The sequence below is a fragment of the Stegodyphus dumicola genome, chromosome 11 (assembly GCF_044657685.1).
Source record: "Stegodyphus dumicola isolate Sdum_Otavi_A_Nest chromosome 11, ASM4465768v1".
NCBI classification, from domain to species: domain Eukaryota; kingdom Metazoa; phylum Arthropoda; class Arachnida; order Araneae; family Eresidae; genus Stegodyphus; species Stegodyphus dumicola.
In genome coordinates, this window is record NC_140778.1 from 126,287,448 (window position 1) to 126,311,555 (window position 24,108).

The 24,108-nt window shown below is 31.0% G+C and overlaps 1 protein-coding gene across 2 annotated transcripts in view; it reads left to right on the forward strand.

The window, feature by feature from the left end:
• Positions 1-23,703, forward strand: part of bchs (WD repeat and FYVE domain containing 3 bchs) — a 196,540-nt gene extending 172,837 nt beyond the window's left edge. For both annotated transcript variants that reach the window (XM_085827196.1, XM_085827197.1), the window contains 6 exons: positions 2,293-2,484; positions 5,523-5,799; positions 10,820-11,269; positions 12,764-12,875; positions 17,913-18,110; positions 21,612-23,703. In XM_085827196.1, the coding sequence (XP_085683322.1) occupies positions 2,293-2,484; positions 5,523-5,799; positions 10,820-11,269; positions 12,764-12,875; positions 17,913-18,110; positions 21,612-21,726 (1,344 nt within the window). In that variant the 3' untranslated portion in view covers positions 21,727-23,703. The remainder of the gene's footprint in view (positions 1-2,292; positions 2,485-5,522; positions 5,800-10,819; positions 11,270-12,763; positions 12,876-17,912; positions 18,111-21,611) is intronic.
• The last annotated feature ends 405 nt before the right edge of the window (positions 23,704-24,108 follow it).

Consider the following 24,108-nt stretch of genomic DNA (forward strand, 5'->3'; position numbering starts at 1 on the left):
TTGAGCTATCTTTGCAATTCCAGTGTTGTTGCATTCAGAATTAAAAGATCTACATAGGTTTTTTTTTTTTTTTAAATTAAGGTCTGATTCCTGACAAAACATAAACCATCGTAGATTTTTTCAAAAACCTTTTTTATTTAATTCCTTACTTACATATTTCTTTATTTTTTTTTACATAGTTTCCATATTTGTGTAAACCTTTTTAATAGCTTTTTAGAAACTTTTATATGTCTTAACGCACAGACATCTTCCTCCTGGGAGAATAACTACTCTTGAACTGCTTCTTTCATCTTGTCATCTTGACGAAGCACTTGCCACTGTGAAACTCCTTTAGGAAGCAAGATGAGATAAAATTACTCAGCGCCAACTCTGGACTGTACAGTGTGTGATCTGTTCTGTTCAAAATATGTCTGTTCTGTGTCCATTCAAAATATCTGATCAGATTTTGGATATGAATGGCTAAATGGTGTCTGTATTTTTCATGTAGTTACGGTAGCACAGTAAGCGGCTGCATTTATTGTTGTTGCTTGTTGCATAAACTCGACTAACAAAACTTCATGTCTATCCCAAAGTATGGTTGTCATAACCTTGCGTATTGAGATTATCTGCTTGGCCTTATCTCTGATTAGTGATGCCATGTGAAGCCATTCCATTGACTGACAGTGCTGTGAGATCATGTGAGAAACCCACGTCTTGTCCTTTCTGACAATCCTCTCTAAAAATTTATCTCTTTCCTTGTAATATCTGTCTAAAAAATCAAGAGCTCAAGTCATTCTTTTCATTTGATGTTCTTCACTAAGCAGCCTGGGAACCCAGTGTGCTCATAATTTCTGACATTCCAACTTTTCAGAGACAATTTTAATGCAAAGTTGTTCTACCTACATTCGAAAATTCCAATGCTGAAGTTTAAATTGTGAATCTTCACAAATCTTTTCATCCACTGCATTGATCAAATCTATGATTGCTGATAGTCGGCTTAATCATGGTTCCTTGTGGACATTTTCCTGTTTGTCTTTGAAAGCTCTCATCCACTTTACTCATTTTGCTGTCACTCATCGCACTGGAGCCACAGGTTGCTTACCTGCCGGCGAAGCTGCACATCTGAAATGCTCATTGCTGTCAAAAAAAAATTAATAATGGTTTGTATTTCACAGTCGGCAGGCTGATCAATTGTTTATTGCTTTAAACATTTTGAACTGACACTGTACACAGCACACTGAAACTATGCCAATGCAAATGGAGTTGTTTGATGAACAAGGCATGCCAGGACTCGCTGCGCATATACGTTTCAATATCCGTGTGACATTCAATTAGCTATCGCAATGCAGACCTTAGTTTCCGAATAACCCTAGTATAATTCTATGTAACAAATAAAACACTTAAATAGAAGACATAGCCACAAATTAGATTAATACAAAATAAACCCAAAAATTATCTATCTGTAAACAATAAATAAAACAATACAAAGCACAATAACAATAGAGGGATACAAAACTACAATCAGAAAGAATTTAAATATTTGCAGTAATATATATATGAGTAGATAAAGATGAAATCTGAAATATATGTTTTAGAATATTTTTGAATTTGTAAAGGAAATTATGAAATAGTTTTAGTTGTACATTTTTTTCATTCTTGAATCAGTATAATTTTCAAACTTTAGCCAAAAAAAAAAAAAAAATACAAGGCATCTTTTTATAATAAAAAGTTAATTTTCAGTTCAGTTCTAGTCTGATGTTGTTGCATTGTTGATGTGACTTATCTCACTTGTCTGACAGTAACATCAGCACAAGCCCAAGAAATTCATCATGGCAAAAAGTACAAGATTGCGCCTGTCGTTGGCAAGAGCCATGAGTACAATACAGGTGACTGTAGGATTTTTTTTATGGAGAATACCCGGGGGCTGTGGTTCCAAGGGTTGCTCATTCTTCTCCCCCTACCCCCAACCTCTCAAGAGGAGTTTTGGCTCACTGCACATTTAGAATGCCCCCCATGTCGCACAAGCACATCCATGCCTTCCAAGCCCTTTTGTATGGCAGTCAACGTCATTAACCATTATCCCAGTTGGGCGGCCAATTTTAGTCTTCCTTGATAGAAAGAAAAAATGTTTTATATAAAAAACCATGGATTTACAAATTATGTTATTGAAGTTTTTATTGCATGCTTAGCAAGGTTTTCATTATATATATCAAATAAATGATTTTAGAAAGTTTCATTTTAATAATTTAGGTAATGAGTAAGGAATTAAGCTAAGCAAGTTTCTTTTGTTGCATTTTGAAAATATTTTTATAGGGTGACATAGCAACATGTGCTGGGACTCACTTGTTTTTATGGTCTATCAATGGTGATGAAATCGCCTCTGTGAACACTGCAACAGGTAGAGCGGACAGAATGCAGACAATTCTATGTGTGGCCTTTTCATATCTGAATGAATGGGATAATCAAAATGTTATTATGACTGGCTCCAGTGATGGTGTTGTTCGTGTAAGTTAATTGTTTGTTTTTGGGGTACTTTTTCAGTTTTATTGCATATTCTTACAACATACCTGTTTTGCTAAAATACCATTGTCACTCTTGAGCATGATAAGCATGTGATTTTTTTTTAACCATTTTAGTCTTGAAGTATTTATGTGCAAGTATTTTAATAGAAACATTAAAATATCGCAAAACTCTGATATACAGTACAAAGTCTGAGACGCAGACTCGTTGGGGCTTTGAGATTTAGGATTTGAAAATTTTCTGGACTTTTGAAATTAAAAATCTGAAATAGTTGTTTATATCATAATAAAGTATTTATAACCTGAATTGAATTAAAATTTGCAAAAATTGTAAAAAAAAAAGGCTCAATATTTATTTATTTGCTCAAAGGGCATTAACCCAAAAGGGCTATTAATTTCGTTTTGGTATTTTGCATTGATTCACTTTTCAAACTGTTGCCACCAAATATTACAGCCCTTTAAAAAATATTCAAAGAAATTAAATACTGAAGAATCTACATAAATGTATATATGTTTCTTGCATAGTGAAAAAAACGGCACCAGAGCCATCAAACTCCGAATAACTTAGTCCCCCACCCGACAGTGGGCACCTGGAAGCCTGAGTTTGGAATTTGTTCTACTGTCTGTTTCATAGTTTATAAAACTTTAACGAATTTTAGATTACAAAACTCAACGATTTCAAATTGAGCAATGGCAACACTGTATGAGAAAAAACATTTTTATCTCCAGCGCACAAGACTGTGTATGACAAATTCTAAAGATATGCTCATTTTAAAATTATTTGCGATTTTGCTGTTGAATTGAATTTTATGTTTTAAGTATGAAGAACATGATATTTAATAAATAATGGTAACACACAATGTGTATGACAAATTCTAAAGATATGCTCATTTTAAAATTATTTGCGATATTGCTGTTGAATTGAATTTTATGTTTTAAGTATGAAGAACATGATATTTAATAAATAATGGTAACACACAAAACATTTAAAAAAACTTTGGTCTATGCTATCATCGGATTTGAGTGCAATGGCAATCATTTACGAACTATTATCAATCTATTACAAATCCGTACGCACACAACAATATTATAATTAATTAATGTATTAAAATTGTTTTGAATGTGTTTTACAAAACAAAAACAGGTAAAGAAAAATTCTGCTTGCGTTTTATGAGTTTCTGCAATTTTTCTGGCCACATAAGGTTTTAAAAAAAAGGTTTGTAATTTATGATTATATTTACCAATTGAATAAATACAACTAGGCTTGATTTATATACATATGTGTGTATTGAAATTCATTAATAAAATTTTAAAGATTTGAAATGATTAAATGTCTATTTAGACAGTTTGTATTCTTTAAACTGTAAATGCAAACTGAGAAACCATTTGCATTTTTTTCAATAAATCCTTTTACTTAAAGTCCTAAACCATATACAGGTATGGACTAAATATTTTATTATTTTTACTGCTTATTTAAAATTATATACTTTATAGAAACAAGGATGGGTTTTGCAAAATACTGAAAGGAAAAATGATTTGAAATGAAAATGTGACTGAGATCATATTTGTTTTAAAGATTTTAGATAAAAGTGTATTTTTATTTTTTTCTCAGAAACTAATTCATTAATTGCAAAATCATTCCTATTAAGAACACTCTAATAAATACAGTATTAATTATTACTCTAATAAATACATTATTAAAGTTATTAAGAACACTCTAATAAATACAATAAAAAGAACTGAGGGAGACATTGAAAATTGTAGGAGAAGAAAAACATTTTAATTGTAAAATTTTTCTTCAAAAATTTAAATTAAAAAAAGTTACTAGCAAAAACTTTTTTTCAGCTTAAAATTGTCTCACAAAACCATTTAATAATATTCATAAAAAGTAGATGAAAATGCTTAATTTTTTTTTTTTTTTAAATCTTTCAAAAGGTACCGAGTCCCTTGTCACGTTGAAGCCGATATGCACTTGTCTTAACTTTAGTTTTAATTTAAATGATATTTCTGGAATACCTAGCATCAGATAACCTTGCCTGCATTTGTCTATAATTTCCATATAACCTTGTCTGCATTTGTCTGTAATTTCCGTATCTTGTACAGTTCTATCTAATTTTTGGGGGTAAATCTATCAGTGCGATTGTTTCGCTGACAGTCCAGCGAGCAGTAACTAAAATTAAGTGAACCGCGCTGTATAGTACGGGAAATCTCCCCATTTGCCCTGCTCCTGAGAGGTAAGGAACATTCAACCAAGTTCTACCTCCAATTCGGCGAGACAGTTAATGCTTGTCCCATGTGAACGGGACACGTTGGAAGAACCAGTTTTCGCTACCAGTCGAATCTGCTCTTGTGAACATGGCTTTAGATACTAATTCTCATGGTCGGGACGTCTGGATATTAGATCATTCTGCATATTGGACATCTGGATTTCAACACTTTGTACAGTATAAATATTTGGAATAATAATATATTGCCTAATTATCAAACAAAACTTAGTCATTTTCTGAAATTTGATGTAGCTATTATTTTGGACATCAGTTTCTAAATGTTATTGAAATTTCAATAAATGTTGTCTTTAAAAGTTCATCTGGTAATCAGTATAATTTTAAGCAGAGTTTAAATCAAATACTTTGTAAAATGTTTAATATGGTCAAAGATTATTTCCATAATATTTATGTAATAATCAAACAGCATTTCCCCTCTATATTCTGTAATATTTTTATGCATTTTCTAAAATGTTCTATTAGTGCTAAAGAAAATAAAAGTTGAAAAGTTTTGAGTTGCACTAAAACAAAAGGTCAAATGAAAGTACCTAGATGAAAATGAACAATGAAGTATTTCAGAAAACTTTAATTTACTTCAGAGGAATTTCACGCTATACAGAAGAAAACATGCTCTTGAAACTTACGTTTTTATTGTTGCATGAAGTTTTACAAAATGGGAAATGCTTGCTGGAAGGTTATTACTCTAACAATGGACTAAATGTTACAAGAATTGTAAAATTTTATTTTTGATTTTTTTTAGATGTGGTCTGCTGATTACGTTCAAATACCAGAGGATACTTTTCTGCATTCAGAAGAAAAAGAGAGTGAAGATTCATCAAAGCAAAAGGCTCCAGAAAACTTGGCTGAAACTCAACCTCCAGCAGAAAACAAAGCTGCAGAAATTGTTCGTAGAATGAGTTTGGCTGGTTCAAAAGACCTCAGCGAACTAATGCAGCAGAGCACTCTATGTGCTGATCGCAAGTCACGTTTCACTAAGAGTGCCTCGGGTAGCTCTTTATCTGAAGAGGAAAGAGAAGGTTTGTAAAACATTTTATGCAGTTTATATTAAAGAATATTTTTCTAATTCTCAATATATTTCTGGTAAGTTTAAGCAACTTGTATATTTCTGCTTTAATTGTTTTGTCATGTGATAAAAGTACAAGGTCTATACCCAAAGTTTGACAACAGTCAAGTTAAATTTTTTATTAACTAGCATAGTTCATCTAAACTGCACCTAATACTGTAGTTTTCCTCTATATCTGTCTGTGATAATTCTTTTCTTCATTGCAAATAAATAATGGATATGAATTACAATCAATGTACCTGTGAATTCGTGTCAGAAGAAAGATCTAGTCTTTTTCATATCTGTAGATTGCTTAAGGTTGTTTAGGAAGATAAAATTGCTTTGGCAAAAGCTCTGGCATGGATGAATGAAGAAATTTAAAGAGGAGTAATTTAGCATTGAAGAAAAAACATGGAATGGAAGTTATCAAGTACATGTCTGAATTTTTTTCAAATAAAATTAGAAAATTTGTTTCAACAATGGCACAAAGGATACAGTTCCAGCTCGTATTCAGACTTTTGAGTATTTCAATTCTTAAAAATTTTCAAACCATCTGCTATTGCATTTCTAAGTATAAATGAAAATTTGCTGCTGTTGTAAAATATGGATCTAAATTTATCTTCTCTTAACAGACTATCCATTTTTCAACTTCTAGTTAGAAAGTTGAGTAGCCAAATTCAAATCCTAAAAGCTATGGAACACTGGCAACTGTTGCTAAGAATCAGTAATATTCAATTATGTCTTATACACCCCCTTTTCTTTTAAGTAAAACTAATTTGTATCTTCTACATGGAATAAGCATGGCTGAAGAGTAAAACTTGGTAAATTAACCAAAACTTTATCTATTATTGAAAATTAAAATAAAACTTCACTCTGTGATTGATTTTGTATGAAATAAAGCAATGGTCTGAAAGTGACAGCCTCAAAACAATTTTATAGGGGCACACAAATTCATTTCTTGTAAATTATTTAACATTATAATAGCAAGAATTTGAAGAAAGGTTTAAGATTTTTGTTAGTCCAGTTTTATATTATTTTCATAAATTAATGTGTGTAAAGCTCCAGAAAATCTACAAATGGAACTAATTAATTTACCCTGTGATATAAATCTTATTCAGAGATCTGAAAATACTGACTTGAATAAAAATTTTTTTGTGGTTGTCAAAATATAAAGACCCACAATTACGAATTTTTAAAATAAGAATAATTGCCTTATTTAAGAATACATGTATATAAGAACAGCTTTTTTCCTGTGATTGAAAATTAATGAGCTCAAAAAAAAAAAAAAAAAAAAAAAAACAAGCCAATTGAGCATCTACAATTCATTTCTCCGAGGTTACAAACTTTATCAAAATCAAAAGTTGTAGTAACAAAAAACGTTTATTTACATACAAGTATATGTACTTTTTCTGTTTGTGTCAAAGTAAAATTTAATAAAAGAGGAGGTTCATAAATTCTCATTGTTTATTCTCAAGTTTTGTCCCACTTGGAAAGGTTTTTTTAATAGTACAAACTGTAACCAACAGAAATGTCTTGAAGATCCCAACCTTTAGATTTCAAACAGGAAATAAGTACAAGTTGGAATTTTTTGCTTCGCATCATTATTATTACTGTTAATGCATGTTTTGATAAATATTTAGTGAATAAAAATTAGTTAAAAAAACTTTTCATTTTGGTAAGAATAAAAATAATAATAATTGGCCCATCAGCTGACTCCAGATCCTGTATTCTACTCATGTGTAACTTGAATTTGAAATAAAACTGAAGTAAAGGATCTCAACATTCAGCAATTTGATTTTCTATCAGTCAGTTGAAACAACTAAGTGGTAGAAAATTAAAGTAATATCTGTATAATAACTGTGTTTCTAATAACAGAAAGCGGTAATATTAATTAAAATTTACAAAAAAAATGCTCAATATTTGTTCATTTGTTTGATTAAAAATGTCTTTCAATGTAAGTTGTTTAAGTTACTTCATTTTTTTGTGCTAATATTTTCTCCTTAATTTTATAGATAGACAATTTCTTGCTCAGTCATGAAGTTCCATTTTTTAAGTTTAGCTGTCAATCAAAGTTTTTTTATTCTTAACTACTTTTGTCACTTTCTTCACTATCAGTAACAGATCCTGCTGGAATTTCAGAATTAGAAACTGTTTTTGACATAACCGAAAATTCAAGCTTTATTTTTCATATGATGTTATAAGAAAAAAAGCCTGAAAAAAAAAATTGTAAGCTGGAGAGGTTAGAAAGTTATGGAACAATGCAATTTCCTGTGTTAACTAAACTTTAAATTCCTCAGTTGTGTCTTGTTTTAGAATAAGCACTTAGTGTTTAACTAGCATAAGCTATATAGTATTGGCAATGTATCATGAGCTTGGAGACTTATTATTCCATTAAATTTTGTCGTACTTTTATTCCATGCTGTAAAACCTGAAGTATATTCATTTAATTGTTTATTAGACTTAAATCTATTTCCTGCTTATATTTATCCTTATCTGAATCATGAATAAATGAATTTGCTCATATTGTTAAGATTTAGATGAATAACAAATTAGTTATTTTTAATTCAAACATTACTAAATGTAACCTTTTGGCATGTCAACATAAAAGTAACTTGTGATGTCACCACCATGTTGTTTGGTAATCAGTGAAAATGAAAAAAAAAAAAAAAAAAAAAATTGTTTTAGGTATCACAGTGTGAGTCATTTCTCAAGCTGCTATGAGTTAATAATCACATGGTGATGAAAAAATAAAAAAAAAAGCAATTCACCAGGTTTTGTGTCAGAAGTACATTTAGTAGGTATAATATCAGTGATGAGTTATGGTAGAATGTATCACTTTGAGATGTGTGTCAACAAAAAGGAGCTGTATAGCCAAACTGTTTATTATATAGATTTATGCTAATAAATTATTGCATTTTTTTCAACATGCAAAAATTTTATTTAGTGAAGAAGTAAATTTAAGAATCAAGATGATCCACATGCTTTATTATGAAAATATGTCTACTGTGCATGTGTGAAACATTAAGCATATTCTAAAAAGAGTCACTATTAGCAAAATCTAATTTGTTTTCTATTTTCTGCAAAAAAAAAAAGTCTTTTTTAAAACCCATCTAAAACATTCGATGGATCAACTGGAGTCCTGGCTATTAGTATTCAGATTTCAGACCTTGAACTGCATATATGTTTGTTGGATTAAATTCACCTGACATGTGCATAAAATTGGAGAATTTTGTTAGTACTTTTTAACTTTTTGAAATTTAGTACTACAGTCAAAAGTCGTTAATCCGGACTCATCGGGACTTCGGCGATTCCGGATTATCGATTCTTTTGGATTACAGATCATCAGTTTAAATCTGGTAAGATGGCATGCAGAAATTACAAAATTAAAAATATGAAACCGTAATTTATGAAATAAAGAACAATTATGATCTAAAGGGTATCAAAATTTACAAAAAGAAAAAGCTTAATATTTATTTGTTTACTTTATTAAACATTTCTTTCAATGTAAGTTGTTTAAGTTGCTTCGTTTCATGTGATAATACTTTCTCTTTAATTCTATTAAACAGACATAATTTCTTGTTTAGTTACAAAGTTCTGCTGTTCAAGTCCTATAATTGCTCTGTCGAGAATACCGACTAATTTGTCAATCGAAATTTTTTCGTTTTCAATAACCTCTGTCACTTTCTTCACTATCGGAAGCGAATTGTAATGATAAGGAACTTGATTTAACCTTTTAACTGTCATGCCCGAGATTATCTCGGGCACAGCACTGGTGTTCGAAAATGTCACGCCCAAGTATTTCTCGGAGTAATTTTTTTTTTTTTTTTTTGAGTGCATCGTATTGTCATACCCGAATATATATCGGGAGATGTTTATTTCGGCTACATTTGGTTTTTCCAATAAAAAAATTTGACAATTTGTGTACCCAAATCATCAAAATAACTTGACAGTTAAAGGGTTAAATCATATCAAAGACGGAGTGCATCGAGATGAAATACCACATTTAGTAAGGAATTATAAGCCAAATAAAATAAAAACATCTGTCCTGAAGATAAGGATAGTGCTGACAGATCAACTTCCAATTCATTGTACGCTGCGGCGTCCCCCCCCCCACCGCAGAGCAGCGCGAAATTGATAAACAGATTTCGGAATGGTTAAGAAACAAAGTCTTTATCCATTTTTTGCAGCAATTCCATTTTTTGTTTAATGGACTTCGAAACATACTTTCGCTTTGTAGATCCTTTACATATTAGTAAATATATATCGGAAATTCTGTTTGACATAATCGAAAGTTCAAGCTTACTTTTATAAAATTGCTCTAACAGTCTGCAAAAAATAATAAGCCGAATCCAATTCGAAGATTAAGGAACAACGCAATCTGCAACATTAATTGAATTAGATAATTTTAGCTTAGCTTATACCGTCTTTTATACATTAAACGTGCATGTGTAAACGTATTATGCACATGCGCACATGCATATTCGCAGCCGTAAATGTCTTACACGCACGCGTAAACGCGACGCATGCGCAGAAAGTTTGTAGCTTTGAGGTCCGGATTATAGATCATGACATGATAGACATGTGTAATGTGGTGTTTCAAGTGCTTGTTATTAAATGTTTCTCAGGGTAGGCATGTGCTTACATATCTCCCATAAATTGCAAATTGCAAGTTTTTTAGAATATCAAACAAATTCTTTATAATCAACCGAAAATGCATAGTGTTTTCATAGTTGCTTTTTAGAGAGGTTATTGTTAAAATTTTTGAGAGCATATAATTGAAATAAAGAATTCCGTGTTCATTAACATGCCTTGTGAAAGTACTTATCAAACTTTGCTAGTCTATCTCATTAACTATCTGTTTACTGTTTTGTTCCTAAGTTTAACAAAAACATTAGTAATCATATATTATAAAAAAGTAGCTAAACTTTATTAAATGTGAAACTTTTATACATTTCTCTAATACTTACAGTAATTTGTATTCATTTTTTAATTAGATGATGATGATGAAAATGATCAATTTAAAGATAGTGAGAAAGAAGACAAAGCCGAAAGCCCTGTAAAGACTAATGAAATTCTAAAAGATAACCTCATTCCAACTCAGATTCAACATTCCAAAACAGTTGTGGGCTTGCATAGCAACAGCAGTGAAGTTAGTGTGGAGTCAAGTGACAAACCCAAAACAAAAAAGCTTGTTCATTCTGAACATTTTGAATGTCCACCAGAGCAATACAGCAGTTTTCAGCGTTGCAGCACTGTGGGACCAGAAGTCACAGTTACAGAAGAAGTGTCTGAAAGCAATAGTGGTAAAATGAGACTCAGTAAATCAGACACTTCTCTAACAGATTCCTTTGTAATGGTTTCTGAGAGTGAAGCTTTGGAGAGTGAAAGGATATTGGATGGCTCCATTATCCGCAACAAAAAGAAGAAGAAAGTTCTTAAAGATGGTAATCATAATATTTTCTTATATAAAGGATTAAATGTAGCACATTAGTACTAATTAAAATGCTATTGTGTAATATTAATTTAAAAGAGGGGTGGGCAGTTGTACATAAAAAATTTTTAAAACCATGAAATAATAATTGTTATTATTTGTTACTTTCATAAAATTTATGTTCAAAATCAAATTATTTCCATGCTAAAACTTCATTTAGGATTCAGTAAAACTGAAGCATTCGTGTATTACCAGTCCATTTTGTTATTATTAATCCGAATAGTAGTCATCTTGTCTTGTTCTCCTCTCTTCATTCTTGTATTCAGGGATCAGTTTTTACATTTTATCTTGGGGTTGCTGTAGTTTTCAAACTAGCTTCTAGATGTGTAGGTGATTATCATTTTTATTACAACATGACTCACTTTTTATTTCAATGGCTTCTGTAATTTTATCCATTTGAAATTGAATCTTGGCTATGTTGCTGAAAAGACTTCTTGTCAATCTCCTGTATAGTTCAGTTTATATTTATAAAAGTACCTAAAATCTAACAGAAATAGCAGAATTGCAGATTGTAAATGAACTGAACCCAGCAGCAGAGAGGATATATCATTCGTATTCAAGTTGATCAGTTCTTTATTCAAACACATTACACATAAAAGCTCTGATTTTACTGACCTCATAAACATAGTTTTAATAGGTGAATTGGTTTTACTTTTTTATTCATTTCATTTATTCAAATTGTGTGAGCCAATTAATCAACAAGTTTTATATTCATACAGCAATGTATTTAAAAAGAACTAAACAAATAAAAAAGCCAAAAGTCTGTATTTATGTGTATTATATGTTACCTCTTAAAATTAGAGTGTGCAAATTGCTTGTGTAGTACAATTCTAAAACTTAATAAATTGCTTTTGTGTAATTTGAATGTAGGCTAATTTGTAACAGTATTCTATTCCTACAAGTATTCAGTAAATAATTTATTGAAAGACTACTGCTGTGGTGTGTGTTGAAATGTTTTATGGAATAATAGTAAGTTATTATTTAAGTAAATATTGACTGCAGAATTATTTAATGCATGCTCAGTCATCTTTTTTTAATATCTCTACTATCGCTGTTAGCATTGTCAAGACTGCAGGATAATTGATAGAAATAATTTAGAAATAGAAATTATACTGTGACATAAAACACTTTACTAATGGCAAATTTTTAATCCACAATATAGGGATTATTTACTGTAAATAAAGTTGGATTATCTACTGTAAATAAAGTTTGCAAGTTGAGGAAGTTATTGTTGATCACGTTAGATTTTTGACCAGACTTTTTAAAAAATGAGGGGGGGATTACAGAGTAGTTTGCCACTTCCTTTCAGTTTGTAAAGTAATATGTTATCTTTTTCAGATGATACAGGCATATTTTAGTGTATTAGCTGAATCATATTAATCAGCTTTGTTATTTTATGTAATGAAATTAACGAATTTTTGTTTAATTTTCTTCTCTTTAACTGTAGGTTTTAAGTGGCATTGCCAACTGGTATTTCGTAGTAAACTGACAATGCACACAGCGTTCGACAGAAAAGACAATACAGAGCCTGCTGCTGTAACCGCCTTGGCCGTATCAAGGTAAAATTTCTATAGTTGTATTAAACTTTTTCTTAGTTTGATTTGTATTCACTTCTTGTTAATCCTGTAACCTATTTAATCTAAATTATAAATGACAAATTTATAATACATCAAAACTTTGATATAGATTTTGCATGTAAACAGGTCTAAAGATGTAGATTATCAACATCATAAATATAACATAGACACTAAAAACTATTTTTTTAATTGTGTGTTTTATTTTAAATGATACCTCCAACTGTTAGGAAGAAACTGCATTTTATCATCGAAGGATTATTTTATTATTCTATCAGTCTGCCTTTTAGGCTTAATTGAGTTTACAAATATGAAAAAAACAGGGCTTATAAACCATGTTTTTTTTTAATTAGATACTGTGAGAGAAAACAATACTTATATGTGCATGAATAAGGAAATTAAATAGGTTAAGATGTTGATTAATTATAATTGTGATAGTTCACTATCATAGTATTTAATAAAATCACTATCACTGTAGGTCAACCTCTTTTTTTGGGGGGGAGGGGGTAGATGGGAAGTTTTTTAATGGTTGGGTAGTTTTTTTTGGGGGGGGCAGGACTTAATATGAGTTATCAACTCATTAATGTATTATGTAATATGAGTTATCAACTCGTATTAAATATAAAACAATTTTAAAAAACTTTTTTAATATATTAAACTCCAGGCCTGTTTTGTCTTCCTTTCAATGTAGCCTGTGATGTCCAGTTTCACTGATGTACTGATGGCCAGAGATCTATGTAGGATTTGACACAGTATAATTTTTAAAATTGTATAGCATCAGTTTGCAGTGACTAACATGCAGGGTTTAATTTCTAAAATTAGAAGTGTCAGAGTCCTATGGAAGACTATGAGGAATGAAGGAAAAAAAAATAAATAAATAAAAATTAAAATAATTAAATTTTAATTAAAAGAAATATTAAGATATAAACAGACATATAATAAATCATTGATGGAATTAAAATTCCACCCTAAAACTAAGAAGGAGCTCAGCCAATCTCCATCTGAATTTAAACCCTGATTATATGATTAATGTACTATTTTAAGGGATGATGGATACAAAAGCATTCTTCTCCCACCCCACCCCACCCCGGCATATGAATGAGAAAAGATAAAGCATCGCTAAGAAGAATAGTGAGAATTCTATAAACAGTATGAGGAAATTTTAACAGAAAAATATAGCTTTGAAAATAAAGAAGGCTGAGTCCAAGACTTTCTGATCATAATGCACTGTCAATATGCCATCAAGCAGACATTTCCCCTGAATGTGAATGGATAATTGTGAAAATAAACCTAAGGCTGCTCTGTATATTTGACAGTAGTAGTTCTCACATTTGGTTAAATTGTTCAAAACATCTTCAGGAGCTCTGCAGTAGAAGTCATTAGAGTGGCATATGCATAACCAGGATATTCACTTTTAGTACTTTGTGGAACAATAAATTTATCCGCTGTGATAAATCCATTGCATATCTTGGAGAACAAGCCTCTGATATGTGGGAGAAGGCTTTTCTGTCCTGAAAAGCCTTCTCCAAACTTCTGCCGAAGGTTTTAGGGAAAGACAAACCTTTCAGAATTTAGAATCAATTTTTAAGGCATATATTTATTATTAAAATAAAATTTCACTGCTAAAATGTTGGTCCACTTTCATAAAGGAAGTGCTGTAGCCCTTTTATTTATGGCTCCAATACACTCCAGCTGAAATTATGATTTATCTCAAAAATTGAGAAGTACCGGAACTGGCCTTTGGTGGGCTCTGACACAGTTTAATCTCTGCTAACACGGCCTGAACAAAAAGTATATTGTCAGTCATTGTAGGATGACACATTCTGAATGGAAAGTATAGTGTCAGTTGGACGTGGTCTGTACAGAAAGTATAATACATATCAATCACCAGTGACTGACATGCACTTAATGTATTAATCTCAATGTACAGTCAAAAGTCGTTAATTCGGACACCCGTAATCCGGAATGATCTATAATCCGGACCTCAAAGCTAAAATCTTTCTGTGCATGCGCCGCGTTGATGCATGCGCATAGGCGTTTACGCGTGTGTGCAAGACTTTTACGACTGCGTGATGCTAAAGCAAAGCTTAAAGTTTATAAAATTAAACATTTAGCAGTAGTAGCAATAAAAACTCTCTGAGATAATATGTTGTGCAGACATTGAAGACAATAAAGAAGTTTCAAACTTAACCAATTTATTAGCAATATATTAAAAAGAATAAAAACACACACAAAAAAAATTTAAACAATATCAGAGTCTTAGAAAAAATATATTATAACCATCATTCATCAAATAATATTTTTACCTGGTCTCCAAAAATACTGGCATTCAATACAAACAAAATGTCCTAAACAGTAATTATGTGGTCTCAAATGAAATTGGCTACACATTCAATAAGTCCATGATCAATGGTCAAGAAAGCACCTGAAATTTAAATTAAGTCCTTGAAAGCACTTAAATCCGGCCTAACTCCGCTTACATTAGTTGAACATGAGGAATCGCCGCCAACTTATTTTAAATGCCACCTTCATGAAAAACATGGATGCCGCCCACGGCAGTCACTCACATTGTAGCTTCTAGAACCAAGGAACTTATTCAGCGGACTGTACGTATCCTTCAAAAGGGGCTGGAAACCGCACACCCAAGTGCCAGGAAAGCAGGAACTAGAAGGGCTGAGCCAGAGTGACGCGAGATACTTATACCAGAAGTAGGCATGACGTCATCTCACAGCAAACAATCAACTATAGACATGATTCGGCTTTCCAGATGACGTAACATCACGTTTCGTTTTTGCATCTTAATTAGGTTGAAACAGTCCGTTCTCAACACAAACAGTGACAGTAAGAAAAAGAAGTAGAAATAACTACTATATTACATTAAAATAAGAACTAAACCTAATAAACATTTCAAGGAGGAGAGATGATGCAGTAAAAGGGTTACAATAAGTCATATTTTCCAACACTGCGCATATGCGTGTGCGCAAGCACAGAATACGTTTTCGCGTGCGCGTTTAATGTATAACGGACGGTATAAGCTAAAATTACCTAATTATCTATTTCAGGTAATGTTGCAGATTGCGTTGTTCCTTAATCTTCAAATTGGATCTGGCTTATTATTTTTTGCAGATTGCAAGAGCAATTTTATAAAAGTAAGCTTGAACTTTTGATTATATCAAATAGAATTTCCGATGCTGGAGCTCCCAAAGGATCTACAAAACAAAATTATGTTTCGATGTCCATCAAACAAAAAGTGGAATTGCTACAAAAAAATGGATAAAGGGATACACTTTGTTTATCTAACCGTTCTGAAATCTGTTTATCAATTTCACCCTGCTCTGCATGGGGGGGATGAACGTCGCGGCACGCAATGAACTGGAAGTTGATCTGTCAGCACTATCGTTATCTTCAGGGCAGATGTTTTTATTTTATTCGGCATATAATTCCTTACTAAATGTAGTATTTCATCTCAGTGTACTCCGTCTTTGATATGATTTAAATCAAATTCCTCATCATTATAAATATCACGAATACAAATCAAATAGTTTTCTGGTTGCAATTTTCTAATTTTTTCTAATTTCGGCTATGCGTAATGTATGCTTTACGCATGTGAGCATTGGAAGAAATGTTTAATAAAGTAAACAAATAAATATTAAGCTTCTTTTTTTTTGTAAATTTTGATATCCTTTAGATCATAATTGCTCATTATTTTATAAATTACGGTTTCATATTTTTAATTTTATAATTTCTGCATGCCATCTTACCAGATTTAAACTTATGATCTATAATCCGGAATCGCCGAAGTCCCGACGAGTCCGGATTAAAGACTTTTGACTGTACTAATTTTAATTTATTAACATTTTATAGAAATCTTTCTGAGTAATTAAACATTCAATGTTTTCTTTTTAATTCCTTTTGCTTTTTATTTGTTCAAAACAAGCAACTGTTGTCCACAGCTGAAATTTATATTTAATATTAAAGCTTCTCATGCATTTTGTGAGATGATCGTAACGTATGACCAATGAATGTTAAAAATATCGTGGGTATTCAGATGTGATACTTTTTTAATCATGTTGTTAGAATCAAACTAAAATATATTTGTGTATAAGTTGTCTTATTTCTTTTTTTTAACAAATTATAAAAAGGAAAGTTCTCGTGCTTTTTCTGCATTTTTTTATTACTGGTTTATCTCTTCTAGTTTTCAATCATCAGTATAATTTTAAAATGCCAGAACAGAGAGAAGTATATTGAGAATTATTTCATTTGGAAGTTTGATGTTCTAATGTTTCATTTTAACAAGGTGGAATGAATATTAATAAACTGAAATACACACTGTACAAATATATAAGATGTAGTAGCAAACAAAAATATTAATGTGACTTTTCACTTCAAATATAAAAAAATATTTATTGGGTTGTACAAAATCCACTTTTGGCTTTCTTGTCCTTAAGATTAAAAATTATTTTTTATGTAAAGAAATTGATCAATAATGAACAAGTCATTTTGTTCAATATCCACTTGCCACACTACTGCCAACTTCATAGTTCTAAACAAACTTCTTAACTGCTTTTTTTTTGTTCTGAAAAAATAGTTTTCTAAAGGGGATTTGACATTGATATCTGAAATGAAAGTTTTACCCGACAAGAAGTTTCTTGAAGCTGAAAACAAATGGCAGTCTAATGATACAGTGTCAGGAGACTAGGATGGATGTGGTACCCCATCCCAACTAAGCTTCATTACTTTCTGGCAAATGACTGAAGATGTATGTGGTTTGGCATTGTCACAGTGGAACTGATTATCAACATGCAATAGTGGATGTTGAAAATACTGAATAATTAATAGTTTAATTTTTAATATTGACTGGAAAAGCACTTTTATAATATCCTCATTGCAAAATTTACGATACTGATACATAATGTACTGAATTCTTTAAATTATGGATTTCATTTTTAAATGTAAAATAAGGCTATATGTGTACTATCTATTAATGTTATAAATCTTGCATTTTGGGTTATATCCTTCCAGGGATCATAAGACAGTTTATGTAGGAGATGACCGGGGTAGAGTATTTAGTTGGAGTGTGACGGACAAACCTGGAAGAGGAATTGCTGACCACTGGGTCAGAGATGAGGGTGGGGATAGCTGTACTGCCTGTGGTGTCAGATTTTCTTTCTCGGAGAGAAGGCATCATTGTCGAAATTGTGGACAGCTCTTCTGCTCAAGGTAAATATATCATGCACTTGTTTTTTTTTTTTTTTTTTTAATTAGAAATCACTCATTTCTACTGGTAAACTATTGGTACTTAATTGTTTACACAAACTGATACCATATTTGACCTATTTGTCATTCTCTGCCATATATTTACATAAAACCTGAAATCTTAGAAAGAAAGCCAACACCTGTTGCACATTTGTTTTAACATCAGTATGTGCAGGGCCCACGCTAGACTTCTTGCCACCCGATTCTTTCCTAAATTCTAACAATTTTGCCACCCAGTGCACCTGCACTGGTTGCGCATGCTGTGGTGTCGGCCCTGAGTACATGAATGCAGAGTGGTGTTATAAGAGCAAATTTTATTTCAAACACTTTAATCTTTGGTATGATCCTGCTTTAAAGCAAATGCTTAAGACTATCTACTAGAATTATTATCTTTGAAACTAACCAATAAAAAGATAAAAGAAAAAGCTGAGGCAAATGAGGAAAGGTAACTAAAAGGGAAAAAGATGGACAATTTTTCTTCAGGTGATTCACCACTGAGTTATTTACTTAGTTGAGATCAGAGGAGCAGATTATATGGATGATTCATATTTTCAATTATAAAAATACCACTGTATTCCAAAATATTTCTTTTAAAATGTACATTATGCAATATATTGGCACATTTATAAAAATTAGAAAATCAGTTATTATGAAAAATTCCATTTTACATTCGGAAGTTCACTAAAGTATAGGGCAATGAAATTTATGTAAAATTTTTCAAAAGTCAGAACAGGAACTTCCATTGGCCTTAGTAAGTTTGCATTTAGAATGTAACATTCAGACATGTTATATATGTATAATAAACTTAATTAATTTATATGTACAGGGTGGTCATAAAAAACTTCCCCTATCTATGAACTTCTACTGGCTTATCCTCTCAACCAATCGAAATTAAATTTCAGGTACAGTTATTTAAAAATATGCACTCAAGACTGTGATGATTTAAAACAGGGTTTCTTAAACTTTTTTCAGTCGCGACCCCTTTTTATTATCGAGATTCTTTAGCGACCCCCAAGACCCCGTAAGCATTGCGCAAATCCAACACACGCGTGTGTAAAGCAGTCAATGTTTTCACTTGTACTGTAATGTACTATTGCAGTTTTAGGTAATTCACTTTAATTTCTAATTTTAAAACATAGAACAATGTGAAAATTTTAAATAAGTAGCAGACAAAATGACAGCGTCCCGTGCAAAGCAAGGCAAATGAACGTTTATATTATAAAAAGAATGCGTCAAAACGTTTTCGTTTTTTCTTTATCTGTATTGTCTTATCTTTATCAGTTTTCAGATGCATTGTGTAAAAATATTTGGTAATTGTAAAATTAATATAATAAGTTAAAGAAATATCAAAACTGCTAAATTTTTTGGCGACCCACTGTTTAAGAAATGCTGATTTAAAAGAATAGAATTCTATCTTTTACAGTTACAGTGAAACAGTTTCTAAATTTACGAATGGCAACACCTGTTTTTTCCCTTCATTAATTGATCAGCGCATTGAAAAACCATAAACGGCATTGGAATGATACATATGTGGTACATTACCAGTTCAAGACATTTGCAAAGAAGAGCATTGTAAAGAATCAATGACAACACGAGAGAAAACAAAGGGAAAAACTTTTATTAGAATTACTTGTACAAGTTTTTAACATGCACGCTTTCACAGATGATAACACATTGCATTGTTGACAACAGTGACAAACATAACATCACATGAGAAATCTATATACAACTTCACATTTTATGAAATCTTTTAATTCTTACAATTCTTATGGATTTGATGTGTACGCTTTAGTTTTCAGGTCCAGAACCAGAAATCTATGGGAGTGAGGTGGCAACAAAACTGTTACGGGAGATGATTCTTATCTCTAAAGTGCTGTTACAGCAATTGCTGAACACATGTGGGGATATGTGGAGGGGCACTATCTTGCATGTATAGAATGTCATTAATTTCACATTTACTGTCGCATTTCTCTACTGCAGCTCTGGAAATTTGTAACCCTGCAACATTATTGCATACTGAATACTTGTGAGGAAGCATATTTTCATACCTGTGCGAGTTTCATAGCTTTGAAAAAGTATAAACCGAAAACAAATGTGCTTGCAGTGCCACACTATACATTCACTTCAGGTAAAGGCACTGGTGCCACATCATGAGGATTTTCATCAGCCCAGTGCCACATCCGCCATATCTTCTTCATATATGATGAAGAAAATATTTGCAAAGTTCCATACTGGGAGCATTAATTCTTGCAGTATGGAATGGACCTGAAATACATTTCCACAACAACTTCTAACAGAATACATGGTTGTCTGAATCACAGTCTTATCACATGGGTATCTAGTTTCTTCAAATCTTTTTCCTAAATCATGTATAGTTTTTACGGAACATGAGCCTTGCCTTAGCTTATGATTTTGGCACTGCTTCGGCAGCATTTACCCTGTTCAGATAAAACAGCTTTATCAATTCACCTTGTTGTTTCCTTGTAAGTGTCATTTTGTTAACAATTTTGAACACCTGACTGAAGAAACATCTCCCCACATTGCTTATTAAATATTTTGCACAAGCAGAGCTTTGCACTTGTTGTTCTGTGATTAGTGCTTTTGTTGTCTGCCCCTGTGAATTCTGGAAAATGCACCAATACACCTCCTCTCTGTTTTGTCATTATTCCTTCACAATGCTCTTTGCAAATGTTTTATGCAGGCAATTTTTTCATAGGTATATCATTCCAACACTGTTTGTTTTTCAGTGGGTGTTGCCATTAAAAAATTTCAAAATTTTTTCACTGTAACCGTAACTACAAAAGCTGTATTGTTTTAAATCATAAGAATTGCAAGTGCATATTTTTAAATAACGATACCTGAAATTTTCTTTCAATTGGTTGAGTGCGTAAGCCAAGAGTGTTCATATATTGGCGAAGTTTTTTTTTTTTTTTTTTTTTTTTTTTGTGTGTGTGACCTCTTTAAATATATATTCTTATTTAAATCAAATTAAATCATATAAAAGATTATTTGGGAATTTACTGCTTTATGTAGTGTAAATCTTTTATATAGTGAATAATTTTGAGTTTACACCCAAAAGTTTTAGTTCACTTCATTCACATTAAAAAAGATTTTGATTAGTAATTAGCCCAGAACTGACTGGCAGCTCTCCCATTCTAGGGGTAATTCCTGTCACTTAAAAATTATTATTACAAAAATGGCATATTTATTTATGTTAAAATAATTATTTTACTTTATGAGTATCTAAATTCTTACTCTGTGTCAAAACTGAAAACAACATTTTTGATAATAATTAAATTAATTAAATATTGTTAATTTTTACATGAATTTTGTAATTTACATGATGGCATTTTTAATAAAATACCAATATGAGAGAAAATTATATCATTGTTGTATCTAATTTCCTATGATTAAAGGGCATTATTGCTGATATTTTCTTTGATAAAATGTGTGTTTTATTCACAGATGCAGTCGTTTTGAATCAGAAATCAGCAGGCTTCGCATACTGAAACCTGTCCGTGTATGTCAGGGTTGTTATAATATGTTGAAATCTCAACAGGATGGCTCACCAGCATCTTAGTAAAAAACCTTAGAACTTATAGTAAATAAAAGAGACTATTTTATTTAATAGCATATTTTTTTTATTTTCATCTGATACATTGTCAGATTGTGCTTCTCTACTGTCATATCCTAAAAAATAAAAATTGTTGATATATGTATATTTCTCACTATGGCAGCAAATCTCTGACTAGTGGCTTCAATGTCATACTGTGGTATTATGTGTGTCCTTGTTTTCTAATGTCATGTCATACTGTAAAAGGGTATTTAGTATTGCATTGGTTATGTCCAGGAATACTGTGAATAAAATCAAAATACAGTTCCGTTTTGCGATTTGATTAATCTTATTGTTTGATTGAATTACATTGAGTATTAAATCTGTAATTTAAATGTATCATAGTATTTATTGAGCTGTGTATTTATTATTATTTTTATTTTTTATAATTTTAATAATTAGAAAATAATTTTTTTATCATATTATGAGGTAGAATCAAAAAGCTTTTAATATGATTCTGTAAATTTCATGCTCGCCATTTTTCATTAAAGTAAATGGCACAGGCTTATAAATGCCTTTGTTCGTTAACCCCTTTTCTTTTTAGGCAATTTTGAAACCTTAACTTTTCAAATATTTCATTTTAATATAATATTTTACACATATATATTGTATACAAAACAAAGTCTGTAATCCGAACTCGTCGGGACTTCGGCGATTCCGGATTAGGGGTTTTTCCAGATTATAGATCATCAATTTAAATCTGGTAAGATGGCATACAGAAATTATACAATTAAAAATATGAAACCGTAATTTATGAAATAAAGGTCTATTATGATCTAAAGGGTATCAAATTTTACAAAAAAAAAAAAAAAGCTTTATTTATTTGCTTACTGTATTAAACATTTCTTTCAACGTGCGTATGCGTAGAGCATACATTACGCGCTTGCGTAATGCACATAATGTATGCACGTGCATTCTTTTAAAGGCATGCGTAAAGCATACAAAAAAAGTTTGTGGCCTTTGAGGTCTGGATTACGGATCATTCCGGATAATGGACTTTGTACTGTATTATTATTCTATGACCTAGTATTGTTTCCTTAAATGCTTCAATGCAGCAGCATATTTGTTTCAAAAAATTTTTCCACTTATTATTATAAGCTCATGCTCATGCATATAATCACAGTCATCGGAATGCAATATGTATAATTCTATTTTGACTCTACCTCATGAATTTGAAATCTTTATATATATAAATTGCTCTGCTTCTTGAAAAATTTAAGATAGAATTCTAAATTTCCTTTTAAATTGAAGAAATTAAAGTTGAGAAGTGATTTTTATAAAAAAAATTTTACATAGTTTTAAATGAGTTTCTTATATAGTTTTAAAGCAATCATTTGAATGTAATGACAGTTTGTAATAGCAAAAAATAGTTTCTTAGATGTTTTTCTTGAAGAGAATCATTTTCTCAAATGTAGTGTAAATTATTTTTGAAAAAATCATGTACTTTTATTAAATTAATGTAAAATATTTTAGCAAGTATATTAGCATGAATTATTTTTACTAGTTTACTCTTCATAAGATAATTTTACTAAATCAGTATATGATTGTGTATAAAATGTTAAATATTGTATCTGATATAAATTAAGTGTATATAGATATTTATTTGTTTTATGTATATCTGAATTCTTGATGGTTAAATATATCAAATTTAATTTTTAAAAAAGGACACCAATACAAATCTGATAAAACTTTTACAATTGTAAGATTTTATAGAATTTTGTGATAGGACAAATTGTAAATCTTACATCACCTGTCATTTTTTTTTTCTAGTTTGTACTGCTTAGTGTATGTAAAATTATTCATACTACATAATCATGTGTACACAATATGTAATGAATTTAAGCAAATGTTAAACTTGTGTAAAGTGTAAATATGGCAGAATATGTTGTAGTAATATTATTTGAAAAGATTGTTTACTTCAAATAAAAATATAACTGAACAGAATTTAGTTTTTTACTACAGATTTAATCATTCACTGCATCAGGAAGGCAGATATGATAGAAAATGCCAAGCATGAAGTGAGAAATTACGTATAACTCGTCAGTTATGCAGTGGCGTAGCAAGCATAACTGGTGCCCGGAGCAAAATACCTTCGTGGCGCCCCCCCCCACAAAAAAACTTTCAGTAATATAATATATAGAATATATTCGTAATAATAAAATGCTGAATCTGCCTTAAAATACTCAAAAATATATAAAGAATACTCACTACCTAACTACACTAGACTTGGATTCGGAAATGCATCTCTGTCAGCAGAAAAATCAGACATACGATGATCTAGAATTAGTTAAAAAGGTGTTACAGTCAAAAGTCGTTAATTCGGACACCCATTATCCGGAATGATCTATA